General features: G+C 45.9%; 2 protein-coding genes across 2 annotated transcripts in view; one reads left to right on the top strand and one right to left on the bottom strand.

Moving 5' to 3' along the window:
* Positions 1–4,742, top strand: part of LOC112239603 (guanine nucleotide-binding protein subunit alpha-12) — a 39,197-nt gene extending 34,455 nt beyond the window's left edge. Inside the window, exons 3-6 of the mRNA XM_042317834.1 lie at positions 561–611; positions 2,273–2,473; positions 2,730–2,936; positions 4,477–4,742. Of these exons, the coding sequence (XP_042173768.1) occupies positions 561–611; positions 2,273–2,473; positions 2,730–2,936; positions 4,477–4,638 (621 nt within the window). The 3' untranslated portion in view covers positions 4,639–4,742. The remainder of the gene's footprint in view (positions 1–560; positions 612–2,272; positions 2,474–2,729; positions 2,937–4,476) is intronic.
* Positions 4,743–13,685: 8,943 nt separating this feature from the next.
* LOC121845818 (extensin-like) overlaps positions 13,686–14,668 on the bottom strand; it is a 7,708-nt gene continuing 6,725 nt past the window's right edge. Inside the window, exon 2 of the mRNA XM_042317837.1 lies at positions 13,686–13,718. Coding sequence (XP_042173771.1) covers positions 13,686–13,718 — 33 coding nt within the window. The remainder of the gene's footprint in view (positions 13,719–14,668) is intronic.

The raw sequence follows: 14,668 nt of genomic DNA, 5'->3' as shown, positions 1-14,668 counted from the left end.
CACTGGACACACACTGGTTGAATCAATGTCGTTTCGCACTGGACACACACTGGTTTAATCAATGTCGTTTCGCACTGGACACACACTGGTAGAATCAACGTCGTTTCGCACTGGAAACACACTGGTTGAATCAATGTCGTTTCGCACTGGACACACACTGGTTGAATCAATGTCGTTTCGCACTGGACACACACTGGTTGAATCAATGTCGTTTCGCACTGGAAACACACTGGTTGAATCAACGTCGTTTCGCACTGGAAACACACTGGTTGAATCAACGTCGTTTCGCACTGGACACACACTGGTTGAATCAACGTCGTTTCGCACTGGAAACATACTGGTTGAATCAACGTCGTTTCCACATCATTCAAATAAAATTACATTGAACCAACGTGGAATAGACGTTGAATTGACGTCTTTGCCCAGTGGGAAGAGTGTTTGTTGTGTGGTTGAATTTTATAGCAAATATTTTCAAAGCTGTCAGCCATGTTGTGTCCAATGGAAACAATGGAATAAAACGTTTAATTAAGTCAAAACGACTGTTCTCTTCCTGTTCACAGAGTGAGTCGGTGAAATACTTCCTGGATAACCTGGACCGGATTGGCCAGCCGGTGAGTGGGCGGAGCTTCTTTACCTTTAACCTTTAATGTCAGAATCTCTGGCCACACCCCCCATCTGATAGTATTACTGATTATGTAATTACATTATTGTTGAATACTGTTGTTGTACATAAATACTGTACATAGACAAACAAAAACAATCAAAGAGCATGATAATATTACTGTTCTCCTCCTCTCTCTCTTCTCTCCTCCATCCTTCCATCCCTCTCTCCTCCTCTCTCTCCATCCTTCCATCCCTCTCTCCTCCTCCTCCTCTCTCCTCCATCCTTCCATCCCTCTCTCCTCCTCTCTCCCTCTCTCCTCCATCCTTCCATCCCTCTCTCCTCCTCTCTCCTCTCTCCTCCATCCTTCCATCCCTCTCTCCTCCATCCTCTCCATCCCTCTCTCCTCCATCCTTCCATCCCTCTCTCCTCCTCTCTCCTCCATCCTTCCATCCCTCTCTCCTCCATCCTTCCATCCCTCTCTCCTCTCTCCTCCATCCTTCCATCCCTCTCTCCTCCTCTCCTCTCTCCTCCATCCCTCTCTCCTCCATCCTTCCATCCCTCTCTCCTCCTCTCTCCTCCATCCTTCCATCCCTCTCTCCTCCTCTCTCTCCTCTCTCCTCCATCCTTCCATCCCTCTCTCCTCCTCTCTCTCTTCTCTCCTCCATCCTTCCATCCCTCTCTCCTCCTCTCTCCTCCATCCTTCCATCCCTCTCTCCTCCATCCTTCCATCCCTCTCTCCTCCATCCTTCCATCCCTCTCTCCTCCTCTCTCCTCCATCCTTCTCTCCTCTCTCCTCCATCCTTCCATCCCTCTCTCCTCCATCCTTCCATCCCTCTCTCCTCCATCCTTCCATCCCTCTCTCCTCCTCTCTCCTCCATCCTTCTCTCCTCTCTCCTCCATCCTTCCATCCCGCTCTCCTCCTCTCTCCTCATCTCTCCTCCTCTCTCCTCCATCCTTCCATCCCTCTCTCCTCCATCCTTCCATCCCTCTCTCCTCCTCTCTACTCCATCCTTCTCTCCTCTCTCCTCCATCCTTCCATCCCTCTCTCCTCCATCCTTCCATCCCTCTCCTCCTCTCTCCTCCATCCTTCCATCCCTCTCTCCTCCATCCTTCCATCCCCCTCTCCTCCTCTCTCCTCCATCCTTCCATCCCTCTCTCCTCCTCTCTCCTCCATCCTTCTCTCCTCTCTCCTCCATCCTTCCATCCCTCTCTCCTCCTCTCTCCTCATCTCTCCTCCTCTCTCCTCCATCCTTCCATCCCTCTCTCCTCCATCCTCCCATCCCTCTCTCCTCCTCTCTACTCCTCTCTGCTCCCCTCTCTCCTCCATCCTTCCATCCCTCTCTCCTCCTCTCTCCTCCATCCTTCTCTCCTCTCTCCTCCATTCTTCCATCCCTCTCTCCTCCTCTCTCCTCCTCTCTACTCCTCCCCTCTCTATTCCATCCTTCCACCCCTCTCCTCCATCCTTCCATCCTATCTCCTCCTCTCTACTCCTCCCCTCTGCTCCTCTCTACTCCTCCCCTCTCTCTTCCATCCTTCCATCCCTCTCTCCTCCATCCTTCCATCCCTATCTCCTCCATCCTTTCATCCCTCTCTCCTCCATCCTTCCATCCCTATCTCCTCCTCTCTACTCCTCCCCTCTCCTCCTCCCCTCTCTCCTCCTCTCTCCAGAACTATATCCCTAGTCGGCAGGACATTCTGTTTGCACGGAAGGCGACTAAAGGAATCGTAGAACACGACTTTATCATAAAGAAGATTCCGTTTAAGATGGTTGATGTGGGGGGTCAGAGGTCACAGAGACAGAAATGGTTTCAGTGCTTCGACGGAATCACATCTATACTGTTCATGGTGTCATCATCCGAGTACGACCAGGTAGGCTACAGACAGACAGACAGACAGACAGACAGACAGACAGACAGACAGACAGACAGACAGACAGACAGACAGACAGACAGACAGACAGACAGACAGACAGACAGACAGACAGACATATGAGCAGGTACACCCACCCACCAGACCTGAGTATATGAGGTGCGGATGTAGCTGGGAGGTTTTGGGGGTGAAACCACATCTTCAGTTTTACGTGAGTCAAGCGGAAGGGAGACATTTCTCACCTCCTCTCCCATAGGTTCTGATGGAGGACCGGAGGACCAATCGGCTGGTAGAGAGCATGAACATCTTTGAGACGATCGTGAACAACAAGCTCTTCCTCAACGTGTCCATCATCCTCTTCCTCAACAAGACTGACCTGCTGGTGGAGAAGCTAGGCCAGTCTGACATCGCTAAACACTTCCCAGAATACAGGGGAGACCCTCGCAGGCTGGAGGATGTACAGGTAGGATTTAACACACATGACCTACAGGTAGGATCTAACACACAGGACCTACAGGTAGGATATAACACACAGGACATACAGGTAGGAACTAACACACAGGACCTACAGGTAGGATCTAACACACAGGACCTACAGGTAGGATCTAACACACAGGACCTACAGGTAGGATCTAACACACAGGACCTAAAGGTAGGATCTAACACACAGGACCTACAGGTAGGATCTAACACACAGGACCTACAGGTAGGATCTAACACACAGGACCTACAGGTAGGATCTAACACACAGGACCTACAGGTAGGATCTAACACACAGGACCTACAGGTAGGATCTATAACACACAGGACCTACAGGTAGGATCTAACAAACAGGACCTACAGGTAGGATCTAACACACAGGACCTACAGGTAGGGACCTAGGTAGGATCTAACACACAGGACCTACAGGTAGGATCTAACACACAGGACCTACAGGTAGGATCTAACACACAGGACCTACAGGTAGGGACCTCTAACACACAGGACATACAGGTAGGATCTAACACACAGGACCTACAGGTAGGATCTAACACACAGGACCTACAGGTAGGATCTAACACACAGGACCTACAGGTAGGATCTAACACACAGGACCTACAGGTAGGATCTAACACACAGGACATACAGGTAGGATCTAACACACAGGACCTACAGGTAGGATCTAACACACAGGACCTATAGGCAGAATCTAACACACAGGACCTACAGGTAACACATACCTGACCAGGTACACAAACACACCTGACCAGGAACACACTCCTGACCAGGTAAACACACAAACACACCTGACCAGGTACACAATCACACCTGACCAGGTACACACACCTGACCAGGTACACACACAAACACACCTGACCAGGTACACAAACACACCTGACCAGGTACACACACCTGACCAGGTAAACACACAAACACACCTGACCAGGTACACACACAAACACACCTGACCAGGTACACAAACACACCTGACCAGGTACACACACAAACACACCTGACCAGGTACACACAATCACACCTGACCAGGTACACAAACACACCTGACCAGGTAAACACACAAACACACCTGACCAGGTAAACACACAAACACACCTGACCAGGTACACACAATCACACCTGACCAGGTACACAAACACACCTGACCAGGTACACACACAAACACACCTGACCAGGTACACACAATCACACCTGACCAGGTACACACAATCACACCTGACCAGGTACACACAATCACACCTGACCAGGTACACAATCACACCTGACCAGGTACACACACAAACACACCTGACCAGGTACACACAATCACACCTGACCAGGTACACACACAAACACACCTGACCAGGTACACAATCACACCTGACCAGGTACACACAATCACACCTGACCAGGTACACAATCACACCTGACCAGGTACACACAATCACACCTGACCAGGTACACACAATCACACCTGACCAGGTACACACACAAACCCTCAAACCTCTTCTCTGTCTCTCTCTCTGCAGGCATTCCTGGTGCAATCGTTCAGTCGTAAGCGGCGTAACCGTGGGAAACCTCTGTTTCATCACTTTACCACGGCGATCGACACGGAGAACATCCGCTTTGTGTTCCACGCTGTTAAAGACACCATACTGCAAGAGAACCTCAAAGACATCATGCTGCAGTGATACATTACACACACACACATTATACACACACACACACATTATATACACACACACACATTATATACACACACACACATTATACACACACACACACACATTATATACACACACACACACAGACATTATATACACACACACACACACACATTATACACACACACACACATTATATACACACACACACATTATATACACACACACACATTATATACACACACACACACATATATACACACACACACATTATATACACACACACACACATTATATACACACACACACACAGACATTATATACACACACACACACAGACACATTATACACACACACACACATTATATACACACACACACATTATATACACACACACACATTATATACACACACACACACACATTATATACACACACACACATTATATACACACACACACATTATATACACACACACACACATTATATACACACACACACATTATATACACACACACATTATATACACACACACACATTATACACACACACACACATTATACACACACACACACATTATATACACACACACACATTATATACACACACACACATTATACACACACACACACATTATACACACACACACACATTATATACACACACACACATTATATACACACACACACATTATATACACACACACACATTATACACACACACACACATTATACACACACACACACATTATATATACACACACACACATTATATACACACACACACATTATATACACACACACACACACACACACATTATATACACACACACACATTATATACACACACACACACACACATTATATACACACACACACATTATATACACACACACACATTATATACACACACACACATTATACACACACACACACATTATACACACACACACACATTATATACACACACACACATTATATACACACACACACACACACATTATATACACACACACACATTATATACACACACACACATTATATACACACACACACACACACACATTATATACACACACACACATTATATACACACACATTATATACACACACACACACACACATTATATACACACACACACACACATTATATACACACACACACATTATATACACACACACACATTATATACACACACACACACACACACATTATACACACACACACACATTATATACACACACACACACACACACACACACACATTATACACACACACACACACATTATATACACACACACACATTATATACACACACACACACATTATATACACACACACAGACATTATATACACACACACACATTATATACACACACACACATTATATACACACACACACACACACACATTATACACACACACACACACATTATATACACACACACACATTATATACACACACACACACACACACATTATATACACACACACACATTATATACACACACACACATTATATACACACACACACACACATTATATACACACACACACATTATATACACACACACATTATATACACACACACACATTATATACACACACACATTATATACACACACACACATTATATACACACACACACATTATATACACACACACACATTATATACACACACACACATTATATACACACACACACACACACACATTATATACACACACACACATTATATACACACACACACACACACATTATATACACACACACACATTATATACACACACACACATTATACACACACACACATTATATACACACACACACATTATATACACACACACATTATATACACACACACACATTATACACACACACACACATTATATACACACACACATTATATACACACACACATTATACACACACACACACAATATACACACACACACATTATATACACACACACACATTATACACACACACATTATACACACACACACACATTATATACACACACACACACACATTATATACACACACACACACATTATATACACACACACACACATTATATACACACACACACACATTATATACACAAACACAGACACACATTATATACACACACACATTATATACACACACACACATTATATACACACACACATTATATACACACACACATTATATACACACACACATTATATACACACACACACACACACACACATTATATACACACACACACACACAGACACATTATACACACACACATTATATACACACACACACACACACACATTATATACACACACACACAGACACATTATATACACACACATTATATACACACACATTATATACACACACACATAGATTCTAGACACACACGTTATACACATACATACACACACACACGCTAACATTATATATACACACATTATACAGGTATTATACAGAGCCCCCCTCCCCTGTGTTTGTAGACTATAGAACCACTAGAAGGGAGGGTTTCTCCTTCTGAACAGCGGTCCAGAGCCCCCCTCCCCTGTGTTTGTAGACTATAGAACCACTAGAAGGGAGGGTTTCTCCTTCTGGACAGCGGTCCAGAGCCCCCCTCCCCCCCTGTGTTTGTAGACTATAGAACCACTAGAAGGGAGGGTTTCTCCTTCTGAACAGCGGTCCAGAGCCCCCCCCCTCCCCTCCCCTGTGTTTGTAGACTATAGAACCACTAGAAGGGAGGGTTTCTCCTTCTGAACAGCAGTCCAGAGCCCCCCCCTCCCCTGTGTTTGTAGACTATAGAACCACTAGAAGGGAGGGTTTCTCCTTCTGAACAGCGGTCCAGAGCCCCCCCCCTCCCCTGTGTTTGTAGATTAGAGGTCCATGGTGGATGGACCAGACCGGCTGCCATTTTGGTCTTCTGTGGACCCTTGATGGACTGGATGTTAGAGTCACCTGCTCCGGAAGTTCTGCAGTTGTTTCATGCCGTCGGCCATTTTACATCGACTAGATGGAATTTGCCGCCATTTTGACAGTTCTTGTGGATTTTTAGAACTATATCCGTTCTAGAATTGATCTGTTCTAGAATTGATCTGTTCTAGAATGTATATTTCTATGACCTGAGTAACCACTGCACTGAGAAGCAGACAGACAGTCCTCCTGAACTCTGGACTCTGACCTGTGGAATAGTCAATAGGTCAATACAGGGTCATTATCTGTGGAACCCTGAGAGGTGAAAGGTCAAAGAGGCCTGACCCGTGACCCTGGGGATCGTAGTGGATTATGGGAACTGCAGTCTCAGGACGAGGAAGACTCTTAATGACATCACTGATATGATGACATTGTGGATGACATTATCACAGCAGGAGACCAATCATAGGACTGAGAACTCGTCTAACATCCTGCTTGTCTCCAACTTCTTCTTCTTCAGCCCTTCCTTCTGATTCTGTTACATCAGAGATAGACAGAGACACTAAATAGAGGAGTAAGAGTTGGTAGACAGAGAGAGACAGAGAGAGACAGAGAGAGACAGAGAGAGACAGAGAGAGACAGAGAGACAGAGAGAGACAGAGAGAGAGAGAGAGAGAGAGAGAGAGAGAGAGACAAAATAGACAGAGAGAGACAGAGTAGACAGAGACACTAAATAGAGGAGTAAGAGTTGGTAGACAGAGAGAGACAGAGAGAGACAGAGAGACAGAGAGACAGAGAGAGACAGAGACAGAGAGAGAGAGAGATAGACAGAGACACTAAATAGAGGAGTAAGAGTTGGTAGACAGAGAGAGACAGAGAGAGACAGAGAGAGACAGAGAGAGACAGAGAGACAGAGAGAGACAGAGAGAGAGAGAGAGAGAGACAAAATAGAGGAGGAAGAGTTGGTAGAGAGAGAGAGAGAGACTAAATAGAGGAGGAAGAGTTGGTAGAGAGAGAGAAAGAGAGACAGAGAGAGAGATCAGTCCAGTCATATGTTATGTGATCATCATCGTGTTGCACAAGTGTTCCTCTTGGTGAACTTAAAGTGAGTTTGTCTCTCTCTCTCTCTCTACTCCCCCTCTCCCTCCTCCTATCACATGTTGACGATATCAGTACATCAAATTCAGGACAGAAACTCTTAATGTGAGTTTGTCTCTCTCTCTCTACTCCCCTCCCCCTCTCCCTCCTCCTATCACATGTTGACGATATCAGTACATCAAATTCAGGACAGAAACTCTTAATGTGAGTTTGTCTCTCTCTCTCTCTATTCTGTCTCTGTAACCACTGCCCCCTCTTCCTCTCCTTTCCTACGCTGCCCCCCTCGCCCACACAAAGGAGTGATTGTACCCCCCTCTCCTTCTCTGTTGTGGCTGGAAAGATGAATTAGTGACTCTGAGGGTAAAGAAACCCCCTACCCTTACACCAGAACATCTAGTCTAACTAGTCTAACTAGTTACCAACACTACCTTATAACCACTGTCCCTCTCTCTCCTCCCTCTCCAGACACTGTCCCTCTCTCTGCCTCCTCTCCAGACACTGTCCCTCTCTGCCTCCTCTCCTCCCTCTCCAGACACTGTCCCTCTCTCTGCCTCCTCTCCTCCCTCTCCAGACACTGTCCCTCTCTCTGCCTCCTCTCCTCCCTCTCCAGACACTGTCCCTCTCTCTGCCTCCTCTCCTCCCTCTCCAGACACTGTCCCTCTCTCTGCCTCCTCTCCAGACACTGTCCCTCTCTGCCTCCACTGTCCCTCTCCTCCCCTCTCCAGACACTGTCCCTCTCTGCCTCCTCTCCTCCCTCTCCAGACACTGTCCCTCTCTCTGCCTCCTCTCCTCCCTCTCAGACACTGTCCCTCTCTGACACTGTCTCCTCTCCTCCCTCTCCAGACACTGTCCCTCTCTGCCTCCTCTCCTCCCTCTCCAGACACTGTCCCTCTCTCTGCCTCCTCTCCTCCCTCTCCAGACACTGTCCCTCTCTCTGCCTCCTCTCCCTCCAGACACTGTCCCTCTCCAGACACTGTCCCTCTCTGCCTCCTCTGCCTCCTCTCCAGACACTGTCCCTCTCTGCCTCCTCTCCTCCCTCTCCAGACACTGTCCCTCTCTGCCTCCTCTCCTCCCTCCCTCCAGACACTGTCCCTCTCTCTGCCTCCTCTCCTCCCTCTCCAGACACTGTCCCTCTCTCTGCCTCCTCTCCTCCCTCTCCAGACACTGTCACTCTCTCTGCCTCCTCTCCTCCCTCTCCAGACACTGTCCCTTCTGTTTATGTGAGTATGTATATAGCCTACTGTGTGTATCCGTTCTCTGTGAGTGTGTCTATAGCCTACTGTGTGTATCCGTTCTCTGTGAGTGTGTCTATAGCCTACTGTGTGTATCCGTTCTCTGTGAGTATACTGTAAAACTGTGTCAAAACACACTACTACTATCACCACTAACCCCAACGTTACCCTGACGTTTGTACAGTTTCATTGTTGTATCTTCTCTAACTGTTGTTGTTGTTGTTGATTGCACTGGATGAAATCTCATAGAGCGAAATTGATTGGAGAAAAAAAACAGATTGTTCTGGAAAAACAGAAGAGGAGGAGGAGGAGTGCACATGTATTGTTTGGTCTGTGTTTGTTTTTCTACTGGCTAGCCTTGGTTCTGTTCTGATAAATACAGCACTGTGTTTGTTTTTCTACTGGCTAGCCTTGGTTCTGTTCTGAGCTGTGTTTGTTTTTCTACTGGATAGCCTTGGTTCTGTTCTGATAAATACAGCACTGTGTTTGTTTTTCTACTGGCTAGCCTTGGTTCTGTTCTGATAAATACAACACTGTGTTTGTTTTTCTACTGGCTAGCCTTGGTTCTGTTCTGATAAATACAGCACTGTGTTTGTTTTTCTACTGGCTAGCCTTGGTTCTGTTCTGATAAATACAGCACTGTGTTTGTTTTTCTACTGGCTAGCCTTGGTTCTGTTCTGATAAATACAGCACTGTGTTTGTTTTTCTACTGGCTAGCCTTGGTTCTGTTCTGATAAATACAGCACTGTGTTTGTTTTTCTACTGGCTAGCCTTGGTTCTGTTCTGAGCTGTGTTTGTTTTTCTTGGTTCTGTTCTGAGCTGTGTTTGTTTTTCTACTGGATAGCCTTGGTTCTGTTCTGAGCTGTGTTTGTTTTTCTACTGGCTAGCCTTGGTTCTGTTCTGATAAATACAACACTGCAATTCGCTGACTCCACGCCTCACTGTCTCTTTATTGTAACGGTTTTCTTGAGGTGAAGGAGAGGCGGACCAAAACGCAACGTGGTGGTTATTCATGGTTCTTTAATATAGACACTATACATGAATAAACTAACAAAACAAGACATGTGGAAAAACCAAAACAGCCCTATCTGGTGCAAACACAGAGACAGGAACAATCACCCACAAACAGTCCTATCTGGTGCAAACACAGAGACAGGAACAATCACCCACAAACAGTCCTATCTGGTGCAAACACAGAGACAGGAACAATCACCCACAAACAGTCCTATCTGGTGCAAACACAGAGACAGGAACAATCACCCACAAACAGTCCTATCTGGTGCAAACACAGAGACAGGAACAATCACCCAGAGACAGGAACAATCACCCACAGACAGGAACAATCACCAGTCCTATCTGGTGCAAACACAGGAACAATCACCCACAGACAGGAACAATCACCCACAGACAGGAACAATCACCCACAGACAGGAACAATCACCCACAAACAGTCCTATCTGGTGCAAACACAGAGACAGGAACAATCACCCACAAACACACAGTGAAACCCAGGCTACCTAAGTATGATTCTCAATCAGAGACAACTAATGACACCTGCCTCTGATTGAGAACCATACTAGGCCGAAACATAGAAATACCCAAATCATTAAAAAAAAAACATAGACTGCCCACCCCAACTCACGCCCTGACCATACTAAATAATGACAAAACAAAGGAAATAAAGGTCAGAACGTGACACTTATTGTGTGTTTGTACTGGGTTAGTGTGTGTGTGTGTGTGTGTGTGTGTTTCAAACACGGTCAAATGCTACAGCTTTCAGTGAGTCACAGAGGTTTGGATATTTTCTTCATTGGTAAAATACACAAGAAGGGGCCTCCCGAGTGGGGCAGAGGTCTAAGGCACTGCATCGCAGTGCTAAAGGCGTCACCCCAGACCTGGTTTCGATCCCGGGATGTGTCGTAGCCGACCGGGAGAGCCATGAGGTGGTGCACATTTGGCCCAGCGTCGTCCTGTTTCGGGAAGGGTTTGGCCGGCCGGGTTTGTCCTTGTCACATTGCGATCTAGCGATTCCTTGCCGGGCGGATGCACGCTGACTTCGGTCATCAGTTGGACGGTGTTTTCCCTCCAACACATTGGTGCGGCTGTCTTCCGAGTTAAGCGAGCACTGTGTCAAGAAGCAGTGCGGCTTGGCCGGGTCATGTTTCGGCTCTCGGCCTTCGCCTCTCCCGAGTCCGTATGGGAGTTGCCAGCGATGGGACAAGACAGTAACTAATATTGGATATCACTAAATTGGGGAGGAACTAACTGACCTTGGATCAGTCTATGGAGGCCTGTTTATTCCAAACCTGACAGGCTGACCTCAGCATCGACCTCAGCAGAGACACTAGCTAACTGACCTTGGATCAGTCTATGGAGGCCTGTTTATTCCAAACCTGACAGGCTGACCTCAGCATCGACCTTAGCAGAGACACTAGCTAACTGACCTTGGATCAGTCTATGGAGGCCTGTTTATTCCAAACCTGACAGGCTGACCTCAGCATCGACCTTAGCAGAGACACTAGCTAACTGGCCTTGGATCAGTCTATGGAGGCCTGTTTATTCCAAACCTGACAGGCTGATTACACTGCTGGCGTTGTAAAATACATTTAGAAATCTATATTATTCAATTATTGCAGCCACACTGCTGGCGTGCGCCAACGAGTGTCTGCGTTGCCAAGGGCTAAAATAGAAGTCACTTCTATTTGTGACGCAGATTACGCTGCAAGTCCTGCCTCTCCCATCTCCTCATTGGTTTATAGAAGCAGGTACCCAGATGCCATCTCCTCATTGGTTATACCCACGTAGGTGACTGAAAGATCAACGGAGACACTAGCTAATTTATGAAAATTGCCAATTGCAATCTAAAGTCCAGAGGAGAATACAGCTTGGAAGGAGGAGAGATGAATAGAAACGATTTGGTTGACCATTTTACGTGTGGATTAATTTGGTGGAGTAAAGGATCTTGTGCATTTCAGGTAAAATAACAACTCAATGTTTATATCCCAGGACAAATTAGCTAGCAACAGCAAGCTAGCTTAATAGTACATGTTAGCTAGCAAGTGCTAACTAACTAGCTAAATTGCCAAAATGTTAATTGCTTTTCGACCTGTCCCCAAATGAATGTAATTGGTTCAGAGTTTGTTTTAATGTTTTAACCTGCGTGTCGTGATCGCGTTTGGGTAAAATACATGTATGCACGATGGTGCGCGGCCGGTTTGGGTTCCGTGTAACTAACTGACCTTGGATCAGTCTATGTCTAGTCCAAACCTAACTAACTGACCCCAGCATCGACCTCAGCAGAGACACTAGCTAACTGACCTTGGATCAGTCTACGGAGGCCTGTCTAGTCCAAACCTTTTACAGTTCTGTGAGAGCCAGAAATCTTGCTTGTTTGTAGGTGACCAAATACTTATTTTCCACCATAATTTGCAAATAAATTCATTAAAAATCCTAGAATGTGATTTTCTGGATTTTTTTCTTCTCATTTTGTCTGTCATAGTTGAAGTGTACCTATGATGAAAATTACAGGCCTCTCTCATCATTTTAAGTGGGAGAACTTGCACAATTGGTGGCTGACTAAATACTTTTTTGCCCCACTGTAACTAACTGGTGTCCTACATTCTGGTCTTTTCCTGCTGATCTGAGTTCATTTTTAGCCGTGGTACATTCAGCTACAGAGATGGAAGAGGGGAGGGGAGAGAGAGAAAGAAACATGGAGGGAGAGAGAGGGATGGAGAGAGAGAGAGAAAAGAAACATGGAGAGATAAATAAACATGGAGCGAGAGAGGGAGGGAGAGAGAGAGAGAAAGAAACATGGACAATGGCCTGGTTTAGTCAGTCTGTGGAAACAGCACCTCTGGGACCTGACGGAGGGAGAAACTGAGAGAGATAGAGGGAGGGAGCAGGGAGGAGAGAGAGAGAGGGAGAGAGAGAGAGGGAGAAGGAGAGGGAGGGAGAGAGAGAGAGATGGAGGGAGAGGGGGAGACAGAGAGATAGAGGGAAGGAGGTAGGGAGAGGGGTTAGAGAGTGAAAAGGGAAGAGAAGAGAGAGGAGGGGAGAATAGGAAAGACAGGAAATGGGAAGGGATAGAGAGTAAAGGGGAGGAGAGAGAAAGAGAGACAGGAAATGGGGAGGGAGAGAGAGTAACAGGGTCGGAGAGAGAACGAGAGCAAAGATCTAGAGAGAAAAGGAGATAGAAGGGGTCTTGTTCCCTATTCACACACTCCCTGCCCAGAGACAAATGGAGCAACTGAAAAAATTAACTCACACACACACACACACACACACACACACACACACAGACAGACAGAATACCACCCTCCCTCTCAAACCAACCCCCTGTGGCACACTACAAAGCCAGGGAGAGAAGGAAAGAGAGAAAAGAGGAGGGATGGAAAAGAGAGGAGAGTTTAGATGGAAGGAAACTCTTCGTTTATAGTAGAGAGTTCAGATGGAAAGAAACTCTTCGTTTATAGTAGAGTTCAGATGGAAGGGACCCCTTCGTTTATAGTAGAGAGTTTAGATGGAAGGAAACTCTTCGTTTATAGTAGAGAGTTTAGATGGAAGGAAACTCTTCGTTTATAGTAGAGTTCAGATGGAAGGGACCCCTTCGTTTATAGTAGAGAGTTCAGATGGAAAGAAACTCTTCGTTTATAGTAGAGAGTTCAGATGGAAGGGACCCCTTCGTTTATAGTAGAGAGTTTAGATGGAAAGAAACTCTTCGTTTATAGTAGAGAGTTCAGATGGAAAGAAACTCTTCGTTTATAGTAGAGAGTTCAGATGGAAGGGACCCCTTCGTTTATAGTAGAGAGTT

This window comes from Oncorhynchus tshawytscha, unplaced genomic scaffold, assembly GCF_018296145.1.
Source record: "Oncorhynchus tshawytscha isolate Ot180627B unplaced genomic scaffold, Otsh_v2.0 Un_contig_2868_pilon_pilon, whole genome shotgun sequence".
Lineage (NCBI taxonomy): Eukaryota > Metazoa > Chordata > Actinopteri > Salmoniformes > Salmonidae > Oncorhynchus > Oncorhynchus tshawytscha.
This window is presented reverse-complemented; position numbering and strand designations above follow the sequence as displayed.